General features: G+C 42.9%; 1 protein-coding gene across 1 annotated transcript in view; it reads right to left on the minus strand.

The window, feature by feature from the left end:
* LOC124616417 (ureidoglycolate dehydrogenase (NAD(+))-like) overlaps positions 1–25,966 on the minus strand; it is a 73,434-nt gene that overhangs the window by 35,191 nt on the left and 12,277 nt on the right. Inside the window, exon 2 of the mRNA XM_047144723.1 lies at positions 17,095–17,193. Coding sequence (XP_047000679.1) covers positions 17,095–17,193 — 99 coding nt within the window. The remainder of the gene's footprint in view (positions 1–17,094; positions 17,194–25,966) is intronic.

Consider the following 25,966-nt stretch of genomic DNA (forward strand, 5'->3'; position numbering starts at 1 on the left):
GATGGTTGACTGTGGATCGACATCTCATGCGTCAACACTGACGTGAGATCAGCTAAGGCGCTGTCTGGTCTCTAATAGCCAGATGAGTCGATGGTTGACCATCGCGCTTATGTCTTTACTATACAGTTCATTCAGGCGATGCTACTGTAACTACTGGGACGCATTCAGTCCTTTCCTGGTGTAAGGAGAGGTAATAAAGTTGCCTCCCTCCATGAGCCGGGAAAATGTTCTGTCTACCATACACAATTAAAACATTCTAGGAGGATTCTCTTTGATGCTGTCTGCAAGTTTCGCAGCATGCCTGATTGGATTTGATCGTAAACGGGCGTAGAATCACGAGCCTCACACAATGCCGAATCCAGCTCTCAGATGGAGAAAGGGCAGCTGTATGACGGAATGGTTGGAGGTGAAGATCAGTTCAAGCCTCTCCATGATTCGCACAGTAGCAGTTGAACACCGGTACTGGCTAGTTGTTGCAATAGTCATCGCAAAATGTTCCGCCCTTGTCTGGGCAATGTCTCTGATCATAGTTTGGAGACACCCCTACTTCAACACCACTGCTATAGGCATCCGACTGTATTTACTGGAAATCATCCTAATGGCTTCCCACACTATCGTAAAAAAATAGAGCGATGATAAGAGTCAAGGGACACTCGCCATGACATTTTCTTACTCTCCTTACTTATGATTCGAGATTTGGCTCTCACTGAGTGGCACTTAAACAGCAGGCGCTTGGTGTGCAATAAACAGGGACGGACAAAAGGAGTGGTGTGTGTTATTTACAAACACAGCTACCCCTCCTTCGACCCTATCCACAGTCAGGTCATTCTTGCAGTAGAGGGTATAGCCTCGTAGCACAGGGGCGTCAGTAAGTTTAAAATGTGTTTCTTGTAAACGCAAGCACAGGGTACTCTCCTGCACTGGTAGTTTCAGTTCCTCGGCCAGTGTCCCGAGCCCATCGATATTCAAGTTTAGTATAGGAGCCATTTTATCGGTGAGGTTTTTCTTTTACCCTGTCTCTCTGCTGCAGTGGGGATCCTGCGATGGTTGGAGGCTTATTGTGGAGGCTAGATGATTGCTTCAGACAGACTTCGCATTCCAGCCAGTATCCCTGAATCCGAGTCATTAGAAACGTCACAGAATGAGATGTATATGGTCTGACGATTTACAAACTGCCTTCTGTCGTTCAAGCTTCCAGTTTGGTTTGTTTGCTAGAAGAGACTTTGGAGCACGTTCATGAAAATGACAGTAGGAGGGCTGGCTGGTTTACTGGAATCTGGCTGTTGAGGTGCCAGGTGCTCTACAGTATCTTCAACTGTGGCCTTTCTTGATGTTCTGGGAGAGCTATAGGCTTTCTAATAGCAATACCGTTGTAATTGCACTTAAAAACGCAGGTGACAGATTACATTCTGTTTGCGCAGAGGCACCGGCTCTCTGAATAGGCTTCTTTAGAGAAGAAGCAAACGAAGAAGTAAAACCAGGAGGTTGCATTGCTCTGTATTTCTTTTTTGCCTCATCACATGGAATACGTTTTGTTGCTGTTAGCACCTGTCCGTTCTTTTTATCAAGGTAGACATTACAGTCTCTACTTGAGACATGTTGATCCCAGAACAGTTAATACACTACGGAGGAGATAAACAAACGACTCCATCGTGGGCGGCCTTACCACATTTTCCACATGTAACTTCTCTCTTACATGCCAACTGGTGTGCCCAAAACACTGGCGTTTAAACCAGCGCATAGGGTTGAGCACGTAAGGTCTCACGTTTAAGTGAACGAAACGTACCTTAATAAGCTCAGGAACCGTTGTGCCACTGAATGTACGAATGAACGATTCTGATTCCATCAGTTCGCTATCTACCCTTTTGATCACAGTTTGCACATCAATCACACTTTCTAAACATCTTTCAGTTCTTCTTTAGGAATAGCCATAATACCCCTGCATGCTACAGCGCCACTTTTCTGTAGTTCAAGTTGTTATGTAGCTCTATTTTGATTATACATTTCCCGACACATCTAGTTGCCTAGAGGTTTGTTGCTTGTTGAGAACAAGTGTTTTAACCAACATTGTTCCATTCCTGAACTGCAATACGCAGCAGAATTGGTGTCAGCAATAACCTGTATATTCTATTGAATGTACGAAGAAAGGTGAAATTTTCTCAAAGCTGCCCTCTTCCCCTTTAACTACTGAACTTACTTATGTCCAGCAGTGTGTATTCTGTTGCTATAAACTGAAGTATATGGAACTCCTCTATAACACCACAACTCAAAAGCTTCTACTCAGATCTTATCTGTATTGTTTATAATATGCCATGTTTCACATCCATTTTTTCAGAAAATTTGCAACTTATGTTCTCAATTATTTACTGACTGTATCCCAATCTCTGTCTCCCTGTACAGTTTTTACCCTCGACAGCTCTCTGTAGCGCCATGGGAGTTGTTCACTGACCTCTTAACAGATGTCCCATAACCCTGTCCCTTCTCCCTGTCAGTGTTTTCCATACGTTCTTTCATCATCGATTCTGCAGAGAAACTCCTCATTCCTTACCTTATCAGTCCACCTTATTTTCAGCATCCTTCTGTAGCACCACTTTTCAGAGGCTTCGATTCTCTACTGTTCCAGTTTTTTCACAGTCCATGTTTCACTACCATGCAATGCTGTGCTCCAAACGTACATTCTCAGAAATTTGTTCTTGAAATTAAGACCGATGTTTGGATTAGATTAGATTAGTACATGTTCCATAGATCATGAATGCGACACTTCGTAATGATGTGGAACATGTCAGGTTAATAAAAGGTGTCTATACAAGATATTACATTACACAAAATAATTACGTGACACTTAATAAGCCGGCCGGGGTGGCGGAGCGGTTCTAGGCGCTACAGCCTGGAACCGCGCGACCGCTACGGTCGCAGGTTCGAATCCTGCCTCGGGCATGGATGTGTGTGATGTCCTTAGGTTAGTTAGGTTTAAGTAGTTCTAAGTTCTAGGGGACTGATGACCTTAGAAGTTAAGTCCCATAGTGCTCAGAGCCATTTGAACCATTTTTGAAACTTAATATTTTTAATTATTTTTTTTGGTGGCAGTTGGGGAAATTACTCACTTATTATATTCAAAAATTCATCTAATGAGTAGAAGGAGTTGCCATTAAGAAATTCTTTTAATTTACGTTTTAAATGCTATATGGCTATCTGTCAGACTTTTGATGCTATTAGGTAAGTGACCAAAGACTTTCGTGGCAGTGTAGTTTACCCCTGTCTGAGTCAAAGTTAGATTTAACCTTGAGTAGTGAATATCATCCTTTCTCCTAGTGTTTTAGCCATGTACACTGCTATTACTTTTGAGTTCGTTCAGATTGTTAATAACAAATTTCGTAAGTGAATATATATATTGTGAGGCTACAGTGAGTCTGCAGGATGATCTAGAATGAGCTCCAGCAATTATTCTGATTTCACGCTTTTGTGCAATGAACACACTTTTACTCAACGATGAGTTACCCCAGAATATGATGCCATACAAAAGCAGAGAATGAAAATAGGCATAGTAGGCTAATTTACTCAGGTGTATATCGCCAAAATTTGCAATGACCCTAATAGCATAAGTAGCTGAACTCAAACGTTTCAGCAGATCCTCAGTGTGTTTTTTCCAGTTCAACCCCTCATAAATTCATACACCTAGAAATTTTGAATATTCTACCTTAGCTACCGACTTATGATCGAAGTCTATATTTATCAATGGTGTCATTCCATTTACTGTGTGGAACTGTATATACTGTGTTTTTTCAAAGTTTAATGAGAGCCCATTTGCACAGAACCATTTAATGATTTTCTGAAAAACATAGTTTACAATTTCACCAGTTAATTCTTGTCTGTTGGGTGTGATACCTATACTTGTATCATCGGAAAAAAGTACCAGCTTGGCATCTTCATGAATACAGAATGGCAAGTCATTAACATATATTAAGAACAGCAGAGGACCCAAGACCGAATCTTGCGGCACCCCATTCTTGATTGTTCCCCAGTTTGAGAAATCACCAGTTTTTTGCATATTATGTGAACTGCTTATTTCAACTTTCTGCACTCTTCCAGTTAGGCATGATTTAAACCATTGGAGCACTGTTCCATTCATACCACAGTACTTGAGCTTATCTAGTATTATTCCATGATTTACACAATCAAAAGCCTTTGATAGATCACAAAAAATCCCAACGGGTGACTTCCGGTTACTCAAAGCTTTTAACATTTCTTTATAGAGAATATATGTAGCATTTTCCATTGAAAAACCCTTTTGGAAACCAAACTGACATTGTGCTAAAACTTTATTTTTGCAAATGTGTGAAGATACTCTACAGTACATTACTTTTTCAAGAATTTTGGATAAGGCAATCAGAAGAGAGATTGGGTGGTAGTTCAAATGGTTCAAATGGCTCTGAGCACTATGGGACTCAACTGCTGAGGTCATAAGTCCCCTAGAACTTAGAACTACTTAAACCTAACTAACCTAAGGACAACACACACATTCATGCCCGAGGCAGGATTCGAACCTGCGACCGTAGCGGTCGCGCGGTTCCAGACTGTAGCGCCAGAACCGCTCGGCCACCAGGAGTGGTAGTTGTTGACATCAGATGTATCCCCTTTTTTATGCAGTGGTTTAACAATGGCATACTTCAGTCTATCTGGGAAAATACCCTGCTTCAGAGAGCTATTACATATGTGGCTAAGAATCCCACTTATTTCTTGAGAACAAGCTTTTATTATCCTGCTGGAAATGCCATCAATTCTATGTGAGCTGTAACTAGGTGAGCATTATGATCAGAAAGCCCATTCTCAACAGGACAAGAATTTATGTTTTTAAACATGTCTTGGTCTATAAAAGTGTTATCTATCAACGTGCTGCTGTCCTTTACTACCCGAGTAGGAAAATTAATGACAGATGTCAAATTGAAAGAACCGAGCAAGACTTCCAGGTCATTCTTCCTATTACACTCTTTCAGTGAATCAACATTGAAGTCCCCACAAATAATAATTTGCTTTCCCCTATCTGACAGATAGCACAAGAAGTCATCCAAGTTTTCCAGGAATAAATGAAAGTTCCCTGTTACAATAATAAAAGAGCCCTCCTTCAGTTTAAATTGACTGGAACATGCTTCTATATGTTGCCCTAGACAAAATTTGTTTGTATCTTAGCTTTCTACACAGTGATAACTTTTGACATATATGGCAACTCCTCCTCTCACCATATTCTCTCTACTCGTATGTGCAGCTAGTTTATAACCACTGATATTTACCTTTTCCATAGCAGACACAATGTGATGCTCAGACAGGCATAGTATATCTATTACATTATCAGATTCAATGTCATCTAAACAAACCAGGAGCTCATCTACTTTATTCTTCAATCCCAGAATATTTTGGTGAAAAATGGTAACATTATTTTTTACTTTACTTTTGTGAGAACCCACTTTTTTCTTTAATCCACCAATATTCTGGTTAAATATGGTAACATCATTATTTACTTTCATGTTGTGAGAATTTTGTGAGTTTTGGACCTCTTTAGCACCTGCCTGACTGAACTTCTCATTGGACGCTGACATTAGTCTAAAAAAGAGGTACATCCATAAGTACTAGTGTCCCCCCTTACGGATTTCGCTAACAACCCTGCCAGTTTACCCTTCACTATCCTATTGAGGCGTAGGCCATGCCTTGTGAAATCCCCCCTATCAATAGCCTCGACAGGAACCAATCCAATGCCTGACAGAGTGGTCGCCCTACGCAACTGATCCAACTCCATATTTACCCTCCTGACAGAGCGGTTCAACTGGGGCTGATCATGCCACACAAAAGCAGGTACCAGCCCAGCATTGGTATGGGTAATTACTGAGGCTATTTTCACCAGGTCACACTCAATACTGTAGCCCTGATCCCTATCAATACTGTTTCCCACTCCACCCACTATCATCAAATGATCCTGCTTTGTGAAATCCTTGCACAAGGAACCTATATCCTCTACCACCTGGCTAAGACTTGCGCTTGTCTTGAAAAAGTTTTTGACCTGGTGCCTGTCACGTAATTTTTCCTGCAAAATCTGACCCACACCTCTTCCATGGCTGCTACCTAGCAACAGAACGTTCCTCTTACTTCCTACTTTTTTGAAACAGTTGGTTTCCTAGTGAGATTCTGTTGCATCTTAACTACATCTACTTCTACTGGAGCCTCTTCCTTACCTAACTGTGGTAGCAAAGCAAATCTATTGGTTGTGCCAATTGGGATACTGTTAGACACTGTCCTCTTTCTGTGGCCTCTGTTCCCAGCTACCACTTCCCACCGTTGATTACCCTCCTCCCCCCTTAACCTCTTCAGTTCCTCCCTCGCTCCGTCCAAATCAGCCTGAAGGGCTCTAATTTTCTCCTCCTGTTCAGCTATAATCCTGTCTCTTGAGCAAACCCTGCAAAAGAATTGAAGAGTCTCGTTTGGTTCCCCAATTCCCACGCCACTACAATTTCCCCAATGAAACTACCTGTCACAACAGCTGCACAAAACCCCTGAACTAACTTTCCTACTGCAGCTCACACACTTAGTATCCATGGTAGTTTGGAAATTAGTTAAGAGATTTACTAAGTGATAACGATAATATATTAAATACAGATGCAATGGGACACTAAATATGTTTTGGAAACTAATATGTAAGTAAACTATAACCAAATGCACTTAAATTTGTGGTATAGCGCTAAATATGCACGATCAAAAATTAAGCCTAAACAGCCGAATGTAACCAAAACGACCTTTTTGCGATAAGTGGAAGAATACGTAAATAAAAGAAAAAACTTTAATGGCAAGCTTGAAGAGCACACTAATGAACGTATTTAATTAGTTAATCTGTACCAAATGTACTTAAGATTGCGGTATAACGCTAAGTATGCACACTCGGAAAGTAAGGCAAAGCCGCGAAGTATAAGCAAAACGAACTTTTCGCGATTACTGGAACAATACCCAAATAAAAGAAAAACCTTTAATGGTGAGCTTGAAATGCACCCTAATGAACGTATTTAATCAGTTAAACTACAGCAGATGCACTTCCAATTGCGGGATAACGCTAAATATGCACACTCGAAAAATTAGGCGTAAGCAGCAGTAAGTAAACAAACGAACTTTGATACTAGCACGCTGCTCTTGGCCGGGAATGCCCTTTTTGCCAGTGCTAGTCTGCCTTCTATGTTCTCTTGCTTCGTCCATCATGGGTTATTTTGTTTCCTAGGCAGCAAATTTCATATAAGGCTACAATTACGAGATGCGACAATAAAGTAATGAGTGATGTGAAAAAAAATTTTGCTTACCGGTTTAGTCAAGTTTAGTGTTGTCTCCTTCAAAGTAGTTCCCGTCTGATTGCACACACTTTCTCCAGCGCTTCTGCCATTGAGGGTAACATTTCTGGAACTCATCTTCTGTAATATCCTCGTCACAGCTTTTTGGACATCTTGCGTTGTTTGAAAATGGTGCCCCATGAGCGCCGCTTTGACTCTTGGAAATAGAAAAAAGTCGCACGGAGCGATATCTGGTGAATAAGGTGGCTGTGGTAGTTCTGAAATTTGTTTTGAGGTTAAAAATTGCTATACTGACAGAGCAGTATGGGATGGCGCATTATCGTGATGCAGAATCCAATTTCAACAATGTTGGCACAGATACGAAGAACTCTTTTACGAAGTCTTTCTAAAATTTCTTCGTAGTAATATTGGTTAACTGTTTGTCCAGGAGACACCCACTCTTTATGAACAATTCCCTTGGAATGAAAGAAGCACACAAGCATGCATTTCACTTTTGACTTTGACATGTGAGCTTTTTTTGGTCCGGGTGATCCCTTTGAGCACCATTGCAAACTTTGGCGTTTTGTATCTGGATAGTACTGAAAAAAAAACAACTTTCATCACCATTGATAACATGGCTCTACAATTCTGGACTGATTTCAGTTTGTTCTAACCGATCGGCTGCCACATTTTTCCGTGTTTCTCGCTGTTGTGGTGTGAGATTTTTGGGGACTATTTTTGCACAAATCTTTATCATACAAAGATCTTCAGTTATTATTAGACGAACCATTTCTCAATTGATGTACAATTCTTCTGCAATCATTTTCACGGATAATCTTCGATCAGATCATACGAGTTCACACACCCTGGCCAAGTTGACATCCGTCTGTGAGGTTGACGGTCGTCCACTGTGGTCTTCATCTTCAAAATTCGTTCTCCCTTCACTAAACATTTTCTTCCAACAAAAAACTTGTGCTTCTGACATAACCTCCTCTCCAAAAGTCTTCTGAAGCTTACCGTAAGTTGACGTCGCGTTCTCACCGAATTTAACGCATAAAGAAATGGCACACCATTGTGCAATATTATGCAGTTCCATTTCCGTGATGAGAGACACAAACACCTGTTAATTTATTAAAGAAAAACTCACGACTGAGCAGTTGCATCGATGTGCCGCTTGTACTAGAAGCAGCTTATAGACCAAGGTCAAAGATACTGTGTCTACGCAAGCCTGCAGGGTTGCCACATCTTGCAAAGAAAATCTGTCTAACTACATTATTGTCGCACCTCGTACTTTAAGAAAAGACTTGGAGCTCCGTGTTGAGGCCATGCAGTCCCAAGGAATGTCTACTAGCCGCCGTACCATCCTCTGCCTTTCAGCGTCAGGCAGATGCTAAATGGACAGGCATGTGGTTGGCACACCACTCACCTGGACGTTTTGCCCTTTTACGAGACCTTGAAGCCCTTACTTATCATTCAAGTAGCTCCACAATTGGCATCATGAGACTAAGTGTATACTGTACCAGTCCTTCCAGCAAGAAAAAATCCTTGGTAGTAACACGAATCGAATTGGGACCTTCCACAAAATAGCCTTTTACACTGAACATTCAGCTATGGAGGCGAACGAGAAAAAGATTACCAAGCACATAGATTTAAAGAGCATAAAGATAAAATTATAGAGATTACGAGAAAGTGTTCTTCACATGCACCAACAAGAAAACAGAAAGCGACTCTGGTCCACAAGGCACCCTCCATGACACATCATAGATGGCTTGCGTAGTAAATATGCATACGTAGATTATGATGGATATTCGGAAAGTAAGATCGATCACTCGCGAGAAAACCGAAAAGTTTTATTTTAAACATCCAGCTACATTTTCCAGCTGCTTCTCTACATATTCACTGCTCCGACTTGGACATTTGTCGTAGCTTTTTACCAACTTTCTTATGCCCTCGTCGTAGAAGGCAGCCTCCTGTGCTTTCCGTCAATTCTCTATGCTGGTCTAAAGCTCACTGTCTACGCCAAAAGTTGTCCTCATAGCCATCGGTTCATGTGGAAGAGATGAAACTCATGGGGTGCCAATTATGGTTTGTGTTGTGTGTGGGTGATCCAATACTTCCCATCAAAACGCTGCAGGAACATCTTCATTACCCCTACAGAATGTGGTCGAGAATATTGTCATGAAGAATAAAATGCATAACTGTTATGTTCTGTGGGCTGGATCAGGAGAAACCTCTCACCAGTTCCTTATACTTGGTGGGAGACACTATTGTATAGGCATCTTTACGTGCTCGCTGTTCGCTCACAACTCGAATGAGCGTCGTGACGCGAACGACGGAAATACTAGAGATACTGCATAACACATCTGTGCAAAGCTTCATCGGATTTTTACTGTGGTTTCCATTTCGTGACCAATCTGGCTTTACTTTCCGAATAGCCTTCCAGGGCTGTCCATAAATCCATAAGAGTACGAGGGGGGTGGAGATCTCTTCTGAACAGCACGTTGCAAGGCATCCCACATATCCTCAATAATGTTCAAGTCTGGGGAGTTTGGTGGCCAGCGGAAGTGTTTCAACCTGGAGCCATTCTGTATCAATTCTGGACGTATGGGGTGTCACGGTGTCGTGCTGAAATTGCCCAAGTCCGTCGGAATGCACAATGGATATGAATGGATGCTGGTGATCAGAAATGAAGCTTACATACGTGTCACCTGTCAAGAGTCGTATCTAGACGTATCAGGGGTCCCATATCACTCCAACTGCACACGCCCTACATCACTACAGAGACTCCACTAGTTTGAACTCTCCCCATCTGACATGCAGGGTCCATGGATTCGTGAGGTTGTCTCCATACCTGTACACGTCCATCCCTTCGATGGAACTTGAAACGAGACTCGTTCGACCGGACAACATGATTCCAGTCATCAACAGGCGTGGCGTAAAGCTTTGTGCCGTGCAGTCATAAAGGCTACACGAGTGGACCTTCGGCTCCGGAAGCCAGTATCGATGATTTTTCGTTGAATGGTTCGCACGCTGACACTTGGTGATGGCCCAGCATTGAAATCTGAAGCAATTTCCGGAAGGGTTTCACTTCTGTTACGTTCAACGATTCTCGTCAGTCGTCGTTGGTCCCGTTCTTGCAGGATCTTTTTCCGTCCGCAGCGATATCGGAGATTTGATATTTTACCGGATTCCTGATATTCACAGTACACTCGTGAAATGGTCGTACGGGAAAATCCACACTTCATTGCTACCTCGGAGATGCTGTGTCCCATTGCTCGTACGTCGACTATAACACTACGTTCAAACTACCTTAAATCTTGATAACCTACCATTGCAACAGCAGTAACCGATTTAACAACTGCGCCCGTCACTTATCTTTTATAGAGGCATTGCCGACCGCAGCTCCGTATTTTGTCTGTTTGCATATATCTGTATTTGAATACGCATGCCTATACCAGTTTCTTTGGCGCTTCCGTGTATGTTTCTCTTTTTCAGAAACGCTTTGCTTGATATATTGATTTGGGACGATGAGTGTAGTAAATGTGCGAGATAAGAAGCTGCACGGACGTTTGTGTACGGTCGGTGTGTCGCCGGCCTGGATTGCTCTAGCGCTTCGGCAGAAAAAACAAAAGCGAAAACCGAATTATGGTGGGATCGATTTTTCAAGACGAAGGAAGATTGCATTGTATTTAGCATTCAGAGCTGTCAGTCAGAACTGACAAGCTAACATGCACATTGCATTCCGAGTTACTATATTTCTATCAATATGCTCGCGGAATCAACTGGATATCATGAGGAGATTATTGTATTACACTTGAAAGGATGCAGCACATATCTTCATGATAAGCGTCGTCTTATTCATTTAAACCAAACACAAATTTTTTGCTATATATTCGTCTTCCAGCAGACATTACCACTGATTCGGCGAAGAAGTCCACAAATTGACACGTCCGTTGTCGACTAAAGGTGAGCACAATAATATTTAACGTTCATTATCCGATGTAAAATAAAAACTTTGAAAACAACCAACATGGACATCACACTTGCCATGTAACGAAACTCGTAGGCTATTTTCAGTGCCTCATTTCCTAATCCAGTCCCATGAGCACCAGTTGATTTAATTCAGCTACAACGGTTTAGCACGAGTCTACTTTTATTGATGTACATTTTATGATCATTTTTCTCAAGATACTATCCATTTCTTTCAACCATTCTTCCAAGACCTTTTCAGTCTGTACAATTTCAATATCACCGGCAAACAAGAAACTCTTTATTTCTCCTCCATGAACTTTAACTCTCTTTCCAAATTCTCCATAGTATCCTTCACTCCATGCTCAACGAACTGATTGAACAGCCACGGGGAATCATTCCCTTCTCAATTACTGTTTGCTTTTCATGTCCTTCGGCTTTTATAAATACAGTCTGGTTTATTTAGAGGTGGCAGTAGTCTTTCACTCCATACATTTTATGCCTCCTAGTTTCAGAACTGAAAAGCGTGCATCAGGTGATTAATGTGAAAAAGTTTCTGACGTGATTATGACCGCATGACGAGAATTAAAAGACTTTTACCGCGGAATGGTAGTCGGAGCTAGACGTAATGGACATTTCATTTCAGAAATCGTTGGAGAATTCAATATTCCGAGATCCATAGTGTCGAGAGTGTGTCGAGAATACCAAATTTCAGGCGCTACCTCTCACCACGTACAAAGCAGTGGCCGACGGCCTTCATTTAACGACCGAGAACAGCGGCGTTATGGTAGAATTGCCAGTGCTAACAGACGATCAGAACTGCTTGAAATAATCGCAGAAATCGTTGTGCTACATACGACGAACGTATCCGTTACAACAGTGCGGCGAAATCTGGCGTTAATGGGCAACGGCAGCAGACGACCGACGCCAGTGAATTTGCTAACAGGTCAATATCGCCTTCTGCTGTTGCTACTCGTCCCGCGCTGGTCCCAGGAGTTTCTCCTCCTTAACGTAACACACACTCCACAATGGCAGGCGTGTGGACTGTGAGAGGCCATGCATTGTCAGTCCACCGAGGTGCTTGAGTACCTGTGTCCCTAGGCCCGCTCGGTTGGCCGTGCGGTCTAACACACGGCTTTCCGTGCGGGAAGGAGCGCCTGGCGGATATGTGTCGAGGTCCGGTGAACCGGCCAGTCTGTGGATGGTTTTTAGGCGGTTTTCCATCTGCCTCGGCGAATGTGGTCTGGTTCCCCTTATTCCGCCTCTGTAACACTATGTCGGCGATTGTTGCGCAAACAAGTCCTCCATGTACGCGTTCACCACCATTACTCTACCACGCAAACATAGGGGTTACACTCGTCTGGTGTGAGACGTTGCCTGGGAGTCCACCGGGGGCTGAACCGCACAATAACCCTGGGTTCGTTGTGGGGCGGCGGAGGGGTGAAGTGGACTGCGATAGTCGTCGTGGGGTTGTGGACCACTGCGGCTGCGGTGGGGACGGAGCCTCTCCGTCGTTTCTAGGTCCCCTGTTAACATACATACAATACAATATCTGTGTCCCTCACAAGCCGGGAAAGTCTGCCAAACAGCTTATCAGAGGGCACTTTGCGCTGCAGATATTTTTCAGCGTAGAGGACACGGGCTGGCAGGCTACGTCCATTTATTAAACCATAGCAGAATATTATATCCGCCATTTCACTTCTCGACTAGTAGGTTTCCATTGCTAACAAGTGGTGGGACAGAGAAAATGGAAATGTACCACGCCATTTGAAAATACAAACAGCACAATAACAGCAAACACAAAAGTGAATCCGCGTTTGGAAGGATATGTATCCAGGGTTACAGCACTGTACAATAAGACATACAAAACACTACGAAAACCAACGCAGTCTACAACACGACTCGAACTACACAACTGCGGACCATCTAATGGCAGATAGATGGATGGATGGATGGAGAGGGTTGTATGGGCGCACGACGGCAAGGTCTTCAGCACCCGCTCAGTAACAGATTGAGACGGGTGTCAAGAAAAGACTCAGCACAATAAGATAAAACAGAACGTAAGACACAGGAAACAAGCTTGGAAAAATATGTGCCTACCCACACCGAAGCGTGGGACGAAGCATGCCACCAGCAGTAAAACATGGACAACCCAAGAAGAAAGTGGTAGAGGGAGCTAAAACAATATAGCAGATGGAAGTGGCTGGCTGACTGCAAGGAAAAAAGTGAGGAGCCAGCCACTCTGCAATACACTAAAACCACCATCCTAAAAGTTTAGGACAGAGTCCAGACACATCACAAAACTTTAAAACCCTAGACACACAAGTCTCATCATTAGCTAAAACACAGGGCAGACCTCCATCAACTTGTGCTTCTGCCCTTGCATCATGGTATAAAATGCAGTCTGTTAAAATGTGCTGGACAGAGATGTGCACACCACAAGCATCACAAAACGGGGGATCCTCCCGACGTAATAGAAAGCTGTGTGTGAGAGGACAGTGCCCGATCCGAAGACGCGTGAGGGTCACTTCTTCCCGCCTGAGCAACCGGCAGGAGGTACGCCACGGCCGAGTTGTTGACTTTACCAACTGCAGTTTATTGGCTGTCACCGCAAGCCACTCTTCCTCCCACAACTCCATGCACTTCTTGTGGAGTGCAGCAATGACAGACTGCAAGGGAATAGGACACTGGACCACATCCTGCTCTCTGCAGGCCTTTTTGGCAACCCGATCGGCCTGTTCATATTCCTACATGACCAGGCACCCAGCAGAAGGACACCTCCTTACCCCGCCTATGGAGCAAGTACAGTTGGTCATATATCAGCTGGACCATCCCCTCAGTTGGGTACAGATTCTGAAATGATTGTAAGGCACTAAGAGAATCGGAGCAGAGGAGAAATCGATTGCCCCGAACATGGTTCATCCGCTCCAGTGCCTTCAGGATCGCGTGGAGCTCCGCTGCGAAAACGGTATATTCATCAGGCAGGCGAATCCTGGAAACATGATTAGGGAACACTACAGAACAGCCGTGGAAATTCTCCTGTTTGGAGCCATCAGAGTAAACGACGGTAAAACCGTGATGCGCATCTATAATGTTAAAAAACTGTGATTGGAATGTAAAATCTGGTGTACTATGAATAAGACATTATAATACCCTGTAACACATTAGACAGAGCGCCAGTGCAAGGACTGCTCTAATATCCACATCCAAGTGGCACATAACCCTCCTAAAAACATGTGTTTATCTCGAAAAGTACGTGTTTCCGGACTCATGTTTATTGGACTTGTTTTGTTTCAATGAATACTACCACCTATCAAAGTATTCGACACTTTTTCTTTGAACACCTTGTATAAAAGTCACTACCGTAACTGGTTGATTCATAATTGCCGAGCACAAACCGCGAAGTACAGAAAATTGAAATTTGGAGAGGGCGTTGGTATTATACGGCAACGGATGGCACTTGGATGGGTGACCATCCGGTCTGTCGAGCGCAGTTGGCAAGCAGGTTGCACTCAGCCCTTCTGAGACAAACTGAGGAGCTACTTGACTGAGAAATAGCGGTTCCGGTCTCGTAAACTGACATACGGCCAGGAAAGCGGTGTGCTGACCACATGCCGCTCCATATCCGCATACAGCGACACCTGTAGGCTGAGGATGACACGGCGGCCGGTCGGTAACGTTGGGCCTTCCAAGGCCTGTTCGCACGGAGTTAAGTAGTAGTTTGGTATACTCTAGGCGTCGTCTAAGAATAGATTTTTCGAAATTTCACTCCTGAGGGGTTGAAATAAGGAGTGAAAAGTTTTTTGAAAATATGTCGCTGTTAAGCCAATTTTGAAGCTAGACCTACGAAAATTGGTATTACGTTTCTCGGTCCGAAATAAAGAAATATGTGTTTTTCAGTGTTTTAGGAAATTCAAGCTCTAAGCAGGAGAAATGTGGGATGAAATTTTTAATGGAAATTTGAAACTAAACCTATGAAAATTTGTATTTGAATTCTTTGTTAGAAATAAAAAAAATAATTTTTTTAGGAAAATATTTCATTGTGAAAGGATTTTTAAAGCTAAGTCCATGAAAACTGGTATTTGGTTTCTTGGTTAGAGATGTGAAATTACATGTTTCAATTTTTTTGGAAATTCAACTCCTAAAGAGGATGAAAATTTTTATGAAATTATTTCATTATTAAAGCATTTCCACAGCTAAATCTAAGAAAGGTTATATCTGGCTTCACAATACAAATGAAAAAAAGACATGTTACAATGTTTTTGGAAATTCGACCCCTGGGGCCGTAAAATAGGGGATGAAAGTTTATATAGAAATATTTCATTACAAAAAAAAATTTGAAACTAAATCTCTGAAAATTTGCATTTGGCTTCTCTGTTAGCAATAAGAAATGCGGTTTTCAGTGTTTTTTGGAAATTCGGCCCGTAAGGGGGTAAAGTAGGGTGAAAGGTACGTGCTAAGGTCTGATCAGGGTAGATCCAGAAAATAAAGTCGGTAGTTGCCAACTGCAAGGTGGAATGAGTATAATATCTTTGAGTAGGAGGATCTTTGATGGTTAAGAGAGCCGGGTGCATGCAGTAAAAAACTCGTGAGTCACAGCTCGATGCCCAGAGGAAGTAGACGTGTGGTGACAGTTTTAAGGTAGGACGCACACTCGCTGTGCAGTTACAATGAGCAAACTTTAGCACAAAAATGGGACATGATATATAATGATTTCAAAAATGGTTTTTGTCAGATAATGTTCAGAGTTAGGATTTGTATGTCCAAGGTTTGACACAGTGAGCATTTTGTAAAATTTTTTGTAAGAGTGATTCATGCTACAAAAATGTTGGAAATGGTAGGTCTCGTGTATGACTTAAAATTTTAACAATATATATATATATATTGAGATCAACATTGTGTTTAAATCTAACAGCCTGAACCATAATCCATATCCTTGGCTTGTACTGAATATGAAAATAGTAGTAAAGTAAAGTTACCCACCAATGAAAGAACGTAAAGAAAATGAGGCCTCTATGCAATATATATATGCAGCTCATCGTTTGAAATCGATTTTGATATAACTAAAGTTATTAGAGCAAAGTTATTTCAAATAACTAATTTTATGCCTTTGCACAACTGGCATTATTCAAGTCAAGATATAATTTCATTAAGTAAACATCAGGGAGAAAAGTTAATTTTTAAGCACGATCTTAATGCTATTGCACAAACAGCAATATTCTCTTAAACTTGATTGCTGGGTCAAATACATGTTTCATTACTGGCAAAATGGAGGAGTGCAAGAAACAAGTTTGCAGACACAGTCAGATGCAGGTTTGTTGAGTAATTAAATTGAAACAATTTCATCATTGATACTTTCACTAATTAAAAAGGAAACAATTTTGGTTAGATACTTTCAAGGGGATGAAAACTGTTATCTAAGTATTTCGTATTATTAAAACATTTTTAAAGATAAATCCATGAAAGTTTGTATTTGACTTCTAAGGAAATAGGGATGACAATTTCTATATCAATATCACCACAAGAAATCAAAAGCCAGGATTAACCAAGACCTCCGACTCTAGCAACTAGATTCGCTTTTTGGTCAGAAGTACATTAGGAAAAGGCCACGTATCTGTGGTCTTAATTAGTGAGCAAAGTTTAGATGATGTTGCAATTTGTGAACAACATAAAAATTCAATTAAAGAAAAACAAACAATAATCTGTACAGACCATACAGTATACACAAGTGAAGCACCAGGCACTAAGACATTGAGAGATAAGTTGCGTTAAGATACTCAATGGCCTTCACATAGAACTGTACGTCCCGAATACTCGTACTCACCCTGCCGACAGAGGTGTTAGATGTGGCGATGTCGAAGACGAAGTTGTCCCCGTCGCATCCTGGTGCAGCCACTGACAATGGGTTGGTGCCAAACATTGCCTGAAACAAGTGCGCATGTAGTGCAGACACTATAACACGGCAGACGGTCGCGAGTGTAAGCAAATGAGAACTTTGACAGCCCGAGGGATGAGGAGCGGTACAGGGGAACAAACCCCGTCACCACCCAGCAGGGCTGGTAGCCTACACACGTGTTCCCTGCTTCTGCTAAAGCAGACCTGACACGCGGTCGTAGGGATCACCAAGTCCTTCTGGTGTTGTGAAAATCGTACCCCAACCCCCTTTAGTCTCTCCACCCATTTCAGAATAAGAAAAGAAAACAACAAGCAAAGCGTAATCCAAAGCACGATGGAGTACACTAAGCATTTATACCGACTCCAGCGCAATTGCTTGCTTACGGAGTCGCGAACGAGGGAGTTTAGGCCCGATGTATACCGGTATCTTCTGCAACCATAGTTAAAAACGACACTCCCCCCCCCCCTTACCCCCCACCCAACTAAAGAATTCGCGTAATACTTAGAATACAGTGTTGATGGATGGTTCAAGAAAAATCACAAGGGAGCTCAATGGCTGATGCAAGAACTTACGCAGTTGTTACACCAAGAGCCATCTTAATATTGTGGTTTTCTTAACGCCTAAGGGTCTATTCTTTAAAGCATAACTGATATCTGCAGCATACATTCCTAATATCCCAGTACTTTATCAATGTTTCATGGAAGTTTGCGAAAAATTTGAGACCATCCCGGGCTGTTTGAAAAAGTGTGATAATCCATGATCCAATGAGATCGTATGTGATTAGGAGCAATCAGAGGACATTTCGCACTTATGGTAATACTTTATCACCTGAGAACTTTCTAACGTATTGTTTCCATATTGACTTCAGAACACAGGATTTAAATGATTCAAATGGCTCTGAGCACTGTGGGACTTAACATCGGAGGTCATTAGTCGCCAAGAACCTAGAACTACTTAAACCTAACTAACCTAAGGACATCACACACATCCATGCCCGAGGCAGGATTCGAACCTGCGACCGTAGCAGTTTCGCGGTTCCGGACTGAGGCGCCTAGAACCGTTCGGTCACCAGGGCCGACACAGGATTTGAGGCAGCAAGTTTAAATTCACTACACTATTTCATAAAAAGTATCTGGATACCTATCAGTCGACGTTTAACTTGGTATGTGTCGCCCTTCGCCATTATGGCAGCTTGAACTCTGCTGGCGACACTTTAAATGAGGTGTCTGAATGTCTGTGAATGAATGGTAGCCCATTCTTCCTCAAGAGCTAAAACCAGGGGGTGGGGTGTGGAGTGGGGTCAGCCTTCTAACTAACTCCAAAGGTGTTCTGTTGGGTAAAGGCTGGGATCGTGGGGAGACCTGTCCACTACAGGAAATGTTATTGTCCACAAGCCACTGCTCCAGAGATGCTGTTTTATCATAGGTCGCATTACGATGCAGAAACAAACAGGTGTCTTCCCCGAAATGTTCCTTTACTGTGAGGAGTTCGCAATGCTGTAAAATAAGTTCACATCCTCCTGCATTTAGCGTTTTCTAAACTGCAGTAATGGACCACGTCCTGTTACGCTATCTCCCCTGTACTTCGATGTTGGCACTTCACTGATAGCAGGTAACGTTCTCCAAGCGTTCCCCAAATCCAAACCCTCAAATCGATTTGCCACTGGATACAGCGTGATTAATACTCCAAATCGGTCGTTTTCGATCACGCATCGTATAGTGTCGTCCCACGTTACACCACCTCAAGTGTCGCCTACCAGTGACCTGTAGGTTGAGGAGCTTTTTAACTCCTTACACACAGGCATTGTGCTAGATGGACTGCTGGTAGCATTTTGGAACTCACGAATGATTCCTTCCGCTGATTTCGCCTAACCTCAACAATGAGGTACTGCCTGCCAGTACATGAGATCTGCCTGGTATTGGTTTACCTCCGGTTGTTCCTTTGGGTTCCCATTTCACAATTACATTACCAACAGTCGATCTGGACAACTCTGGAAGGGTTGACATCCAATGGCTGGACTACGTTCGAATGCACTGTGTTCCCCTAATAATAAGCGTATTTCATTGGTGGCTGGGAGACTCCTCACGGGGCGGTTTGGCCACCGACACTACGGCGACTTGCGAGTGAATGAAGATGAAATGATGATGAGAGACACACAACACCCAGTCATCTCGAGGCAGAGAAAATCCCCGACCCCAACGGGAATCGAACCCGGGACCTCGTGCACGGAAAGCGAGAACGCTACCTCAAGACCACGAGCCGCGGACACTGTGTTCCCCTGAACGATCCATTCTGGTGTCACTGTTTTTCTACTGACAGCACAGCACTGCATGAATCCTTCATACTGACGGGTTGCGTCTCGTGACATTAAGTGGTCAGTTCCTAAGTACATAGGAGTGCCCAGATACTTTTGACTAGATAGAGCTTATTTCCCAACTCAGGAACCATGAACTTTGCTGCGGTCAATTGGCTTCCATGCCTAATGGCAATATTCACCGTACTATAGGTGAACCATACAGGAGGGCTATCTGAGGTTTGGCCAGACGAATGTCTGGTTACCGAAGAGCGACAGCAACCTTATCGGTAGTTGCAGCGGCCACAGTCTGGATAACAAGCTGATGTGGTCTTGTAAGATTAGCCAACAATGCTTGGCTGTTTGGTACTATGGCATGGCTTTAGTAAGAGGTACTACAACCACTGACTTTCTCGCGGACATGCAGCTCTACTGTAAGGAATACCGTGGAAAGCTGCATCAAACCAGTCTTTACACTGATCACTACAATAGCAAGTTGCTAGTTTTTACGTGAAGAGTATGTCCCCAATGTTTTTAAAAGTTTTCCTGACATCGTCGACATCCCATTTGAATACAAGGCTGCACGCCAAACAAATACTTCCATAAAATGCTTCTCAACCCTTAAATTTATACTCTTTGTTGCCATATTTCTCTGTTTCAGACAATCTCTTCTTTATTTATATTCATCTAATAACCTCTTTTTTAATGCACTATGAATTTCATTCAATGGATTATTCAAAGTTCTTTGCCACTTCTGGCAGAAAAAAAAGGACGTCAGCAAATCGTAAAGTTTTTATTTCTTCTCCCTGAATTTTCATTCGCTTTCAAAATATCTCCTTAGTTTCTTTTTACTCCTCGTACAAAGATCAGACTGAACAATATTATTGACAGGCTGCAACCATGGCGCACTCCTTGCTTAAAACGTAGAATATCTGTTTATGAGTAACACACTGAGGTGACAAAGTCATGTGATAGCGATAAACACATTTATAGATGGCGGTAGTATAGTTTATACAAGGCACAGAAGGGCAGTGCAATGCTGGGGCCGTCATATGTGCTCAGGTGATTCATGTGAAAAAGTTTCCGACGTCATTACGGCCGCACGGCGAGAATTAAAAGACTGAACGCGGAATGGCAGTTGGAGCTAGACGCATGGGATATTCCATTTTGGAAATCGGTAGGCAATTCAGTATTCTGAGTTCCATAGTGTCACGAGTGTGTCGAGAATACCACATTTCGGACAATACCTCTCACTACGGACAACGCAGAAACTGACGGCCTTCATTTAACGACCGAGAGCAGTAGCATTTGCCTTGAGTTCTCATGGCTAATAGACATGCAAAACTGCGTGAAAGAACCGCAGAAGTCAATGTGGGATATGTGATGAACGTATCCATTAAGACAGTGCTGCGAAATTTGGCGTTAATGGGCTATGGCAGAAGACGACCGACCCGACTGCCTTTGCTAACAGCACGACATCGCCTGCTGTGCCTCTCCTGGGCTGGTGACCATATCGGTTGGACTCTAGACGACTGGAAAACCGTGGCCTGGTATGTGAGTCCCGATTTCAGTTGGTAGGAGCTGATGGTACGGTTCGAGTGCGGTGCAGACCCCATGAAGCCATGCAACCAAGTTTTCAACAAGGCTGGATCCATAAAGGTGTATGCTGTGTCCTCTGCTCCACCTGAATCGATCATTGACTGGAAATGGTTAGTTTGGCTACTTGGAGAACATTTGCAGCCATTCATGGACATAATGATCCAGAACATGTAAGTGGCCCCCAATTGCTCACGACTGATTTGAAGATCATTCGAGCAAACGACTTGGCCACCCAAATCCCCCGACATAAATCCCATCGAACATTTATGGGACGTGATCAACCGGTCAGTTCATCACAAAATCCTGCTAAGGTAACAATTTCGCAATTATGAACGACTATAGGGACAGCATGGCTCAGTATTTCTGCACAAGACTCCCAATGGCTTTTTGGGTCCACGTGGCTTTTTGGGTCCACGTGAGATCGAGTTGCTACGCTTCACTGGGCAAAAGGATGTACGACATGGTATTAGGATGTATCTCATAACTTTTGTCACTTCAGTATGTACTGAGAAGCAGCAGTTAACAAATAGATGTCATTGAACTGGCATCAACACAAAGACCTTTAATTCATATAAAGAAAATTCACATTGTATTCTTATGATCTTCAGTGAAGAAGTCACTTCAGTATCTGATCTGTCCGATCACTGGACAAAAATAAAACCAATCCCTTAAATGAGCACAACGGTTGGTTTGCGGTTCTGTGATGTTGTATATGTGGTACCACATGGTCACATTATCTTCCACTGTTGATGTAAGCCATAAAAATGAAGTGAAGTGTATGTGCCAGTTGGTTGTATGGGATCAGCGTTGTTAGATGGCTCAACATGGAGAAGTGAGAGAATGATGTCCCCATGACTACACTGTAAATGAAGTTACAGAGTAAAGGGTGTAACAACGAAGACTGTGTGTGACTACGAGGAATGGTGTACCACTCGAAGTCATGGAAAAGGGTGAAATAACAATGGTCATAAAAGGATCCGAAGAAGAGAGTGGCAACGGCCTTGCCACAGTGGATACACCAGTTTCTGTCAGATCACCGAAGTTAAGTGCTGTCTGGCGTGGCCGCCATGCGCTGTTGCCATTTTTCGGGGAGCACTCTGCCTCGTGATGCCAATTGAGGAGCTACTCGATCGAATAGTAGCGTCTCCGGCCATCAAAACCATAATAACGACCGGGAGAGCGGTGTGCTGACCACATACCCCTCCTATCCACATCCTCCGCTGAGGATGACACGGCGGTCGAATGGTCCCGATGGGCCACTTGTGGCCTGAAGACAGAGTGTAAGGAAGAGAGTCATATCTTGTCAATTACAGTGGGTCTGAAATCCAACAGGAATGCCACTGTCAGTGAATGTAAGTTTATCTCAAACAGTTTATTATCTTGTGAGTCAGCAGCCTATATGTTTGGGGAGACAAATGTTATGTCCTCGTTGCTCATGATAAATGCCCGGAAGGTGGCCAAAGCACGTGATGACGTAGGAATATGAGCAGGCCAGCATAAGATTAGTTGACACAAGTGTACTTTGAATAAATATAATTCACTCAACTTGTATTGACAATCTGTGGCAGCTGTGGCCAGCAATAAGCAGTGGCCTGACATGGGCGTGCATCCACATAGAGTGTATGCAGAATAATGTAGCCAGTAGATGCACAACTGGAATGGAAAGTGTGGAGAGAGTGATAGTGGTGAGGACTGCCAACAGGTGGTCAACATGGCGTAGGGGAAATGCTGAGGGCTGGAGGGGAAGTGCAGTTCTAAACTGAAGCCTACACTCGTATTTCTCATAATTATTAATTGGACCCCTCCATGCCCACACTTACATGGTGACTATCCAAAGAGATCTACTGCCATCTCTGCTTTGGTTATTATCTTAAAGAAACTGCGCTGAAAATACAACGGAAGTAGCTATTTATTTTCGCCTGACTTGTTAACCATTTACAACAATCATAGAAGCGTCATCAGTGGCGAATTTGGTTTAAAAGCTTCATTCTCTTTGTTCCAATGTTAAAAATGTAGCTCCTTTTGACAAAATAAAGCTGACTTTACACGATGTCACGTTACTAACAAATTGTGTGGATGCAGTTACGAGAGAATGCTGAAACACTGCTATATTAAAATTATTAAGTGAGGAACTGAGGACAAGTAACGCCGATAGCTTATGAAAAAGCGCATCTTCGGTACAAAAATAAAATCGTAATGTCTTCAAAAAAATTTTCTTTTTAAAATTGAGTCTTGATCGCACCACGTATGCTACAAGAACATAAGTGACCGGTTTCGGTCATATCACATGACCATCATCATCCTTCGAAGATGGTAGGTGGAGCACTCTTGTCAACTGGTTGACATCACAGCAGCTGAGAAGAGTGCTCCACCTACCATCTTCGAAAGATGCCATGGGTATAACAAGTCTTATTGTATTTTATCCTTATAAGCATTTTTCATATTTTATTGTCAATCTAGTAAGGTTTCTATCACTTTCTAAATTAAATTATAGGTCTGACGATGGTCATGTGATATGACCGAAACCGGTTACCTATGTTCTTGTAGCATACGTGGTGCGATCAAGACTGAATTTTAAAAAGAAAAATTTTTTAAACATTTTTCTTTTGCTGTTCCAAAAATGTTTATTAAAATTGTTCGTAATGTCTTCACTTAAGTTGTTTCAAAACCCACAGCATTCCTCGTTTCACCAGCTATCGATGGCCCTTAAAATTTCATTTTTTCATCAAAAAAGTCTGTAGTTACTGGAATAACGTGGTAGATAATGAAGTATCGCGTAATAACCACATGGCTAAATTCTCTCCCCTGTGCGTGCTATCATTTGCCAAAATCTCATTTCGATATCTCAAACCGTTTGTGAATTATAAGAAATGTTGTGGACATTTCATCCTGTCTTTACAGTTGCCGCGCGCGATAGTATATGAGCATGCCACATACAATAAGTGTTCTCGAATTGGTGACAGATAGGAACCTGCATCCAAATGTAAGGAAAAATACCATACCTTAGCTAAATTTCATACGCAGCAACATATTCTGTAATACGCATTAAAAGCAAAATCGTAGCGACCCGTATTTTTCATTTCAAACGTTTTGGAATTTCGCATAGTGTCTTACTTAAATGCAAATATCATGATAACTACAACCCTTAAGGAAATGAGGGTCTCATGACGAAGCTGACATATGAAGCTATAAGTAATTCAAACATGATTTTTTTTCGAGTAGTTTCTGTAAAATCGTTTGAGAAAGATCACTGGGCGTGCTCCTCGATTGTGTCATCGCAGTGTGTCGCCAACCTACCGAAAACGAACAAACGATGTTGGTCTCCCCTTCCGAACAAACGAATGAACTCGCCCAGCGCTTTGGAAGAACATTGGTCACTGATCGCCGCTCACTGTATTATGCACGGACTTTACACTGAATGTTTGCCGGTAGAGCTAACTATCAACAATTCAGCGAAATGTTTGGCACCAACTAACGACTAGAAGTTATCTTGAAGATTGGTGCCCAGGTGCCCGCCGCTCTTAGCATCATCCTGGCGATCTTCGTAAGTCGGCGGCCTGGAGGTTCTTCATTGGTGGAGATTTTCAAAGCGCTGCTCGTGGCGCCTGCAGGATCTGCATGCAAGGGACATTTGGAAGTAGGGTACTTAGCGAAAGCTCATTTCACGGAACGGCAAACAACACAGAAACGAAGCAGTAGCGCGCTGTGTGGCTCGACCAGTCGCGATTTTTTCTCTTTCCAAATGCTGCAAAGTCTCTAAGTGTACATACAGCCAATGAGGCGTTTAATCCGCAGTGTGTGTAGGTTGTAGTTGAGTCCGGAGGTGATTCTGTGATGTTGTGGTGGAGTTTTTTGTACAGTGACTTGTGTGCACCCATTCAGCCGTGAACTCTACAACATTCTGAGTGATCAAGTATTGTCCTTTCCTCTGCACCTCGACGATGAGTATGGTGTGAACACTGCCATACATCAAAATGACAACAGCCGTGTTCCCAGGGCTGAACGCGTATGTTCCTGGTTTCCACCGAGACTGACCGGCTAAATCACCCGATCTTATTGGGTTGGTGCATAAGTTCGTAGCGTTTTTCCGTAAATTCAATAAACACAACACATACACACAACAGAGGGTTTAGTCATCAATAATATATTCTCTTTCACTACTTACAACAGCCTGCTAACGCTGGGGCAACTTTTCCATTCGTGACTGTACAAATCACATAGTTTTGAGGTGAAGACGTCTTCGAACCAAGTTCGGAGCGCATTTTCATCCGGAAAGCAACTTCATTGTTGTACGAAAGAGGCAGGAAAACATGAAAATCCGAGGGTTCAAGGTCAGGTTAATAAACTGGGCGTGGAATGACTTCCCAAAACACCTGTACAACGCTCTTTTTTTCAATCTAGCAGGCTGCGTGTGGGCGTTATCGTGGAGTAGTATAGCTTCACGCAGTCTTCCTGGTCGATGTTCTAGGACTGCGTCTATAAGACATCTCAGTTGTTGACAACAAATGCCAGTAGTGATGGTTATGGGACTTAACATCTGAGGTCATCAGTCCCCTAGACTTAAACCTAACTAACCTAAGGACATCACACACGTCCATGCCCGAGGCAGGATTCGAACCTGCGACCGTAGAAGCCACGAGGCGCCGGACTAATGATGGTTACACCTTGAGCAAACAATTCGTAGTACATCACACCGTCGCTGTTCCACCAGTCATTGACCTCTTATGATGTAAGCAGCTCCCGTCTAGGGAAATGCAGCGACTACACGCCGGCGCCGCCTGCAGATCATACAGAACAAAGTGCTACGCATCATCAGCAACGCTCCACGCTACACCTGGACCGTGTATCTTCGCAATGAATACCGCCTTGAAACCCTCAAGGAAGCATTCAAAAAACTCGCCACACAAC

This window comes from Schistocerca americana, chromosome 5 (assembly GCF_021461395.2).
Source record: "Schistocerca americana isolate TAMUIC-IGC-003095 chromosome 5, iqSchAmer2.1, whole genome shotgun sequence".
NCBI lineage: Eukaryota > Metazoa > Arthropoda > Insecta > Orthoptera > Acrididae > Schistocerca > Schistocerca americana.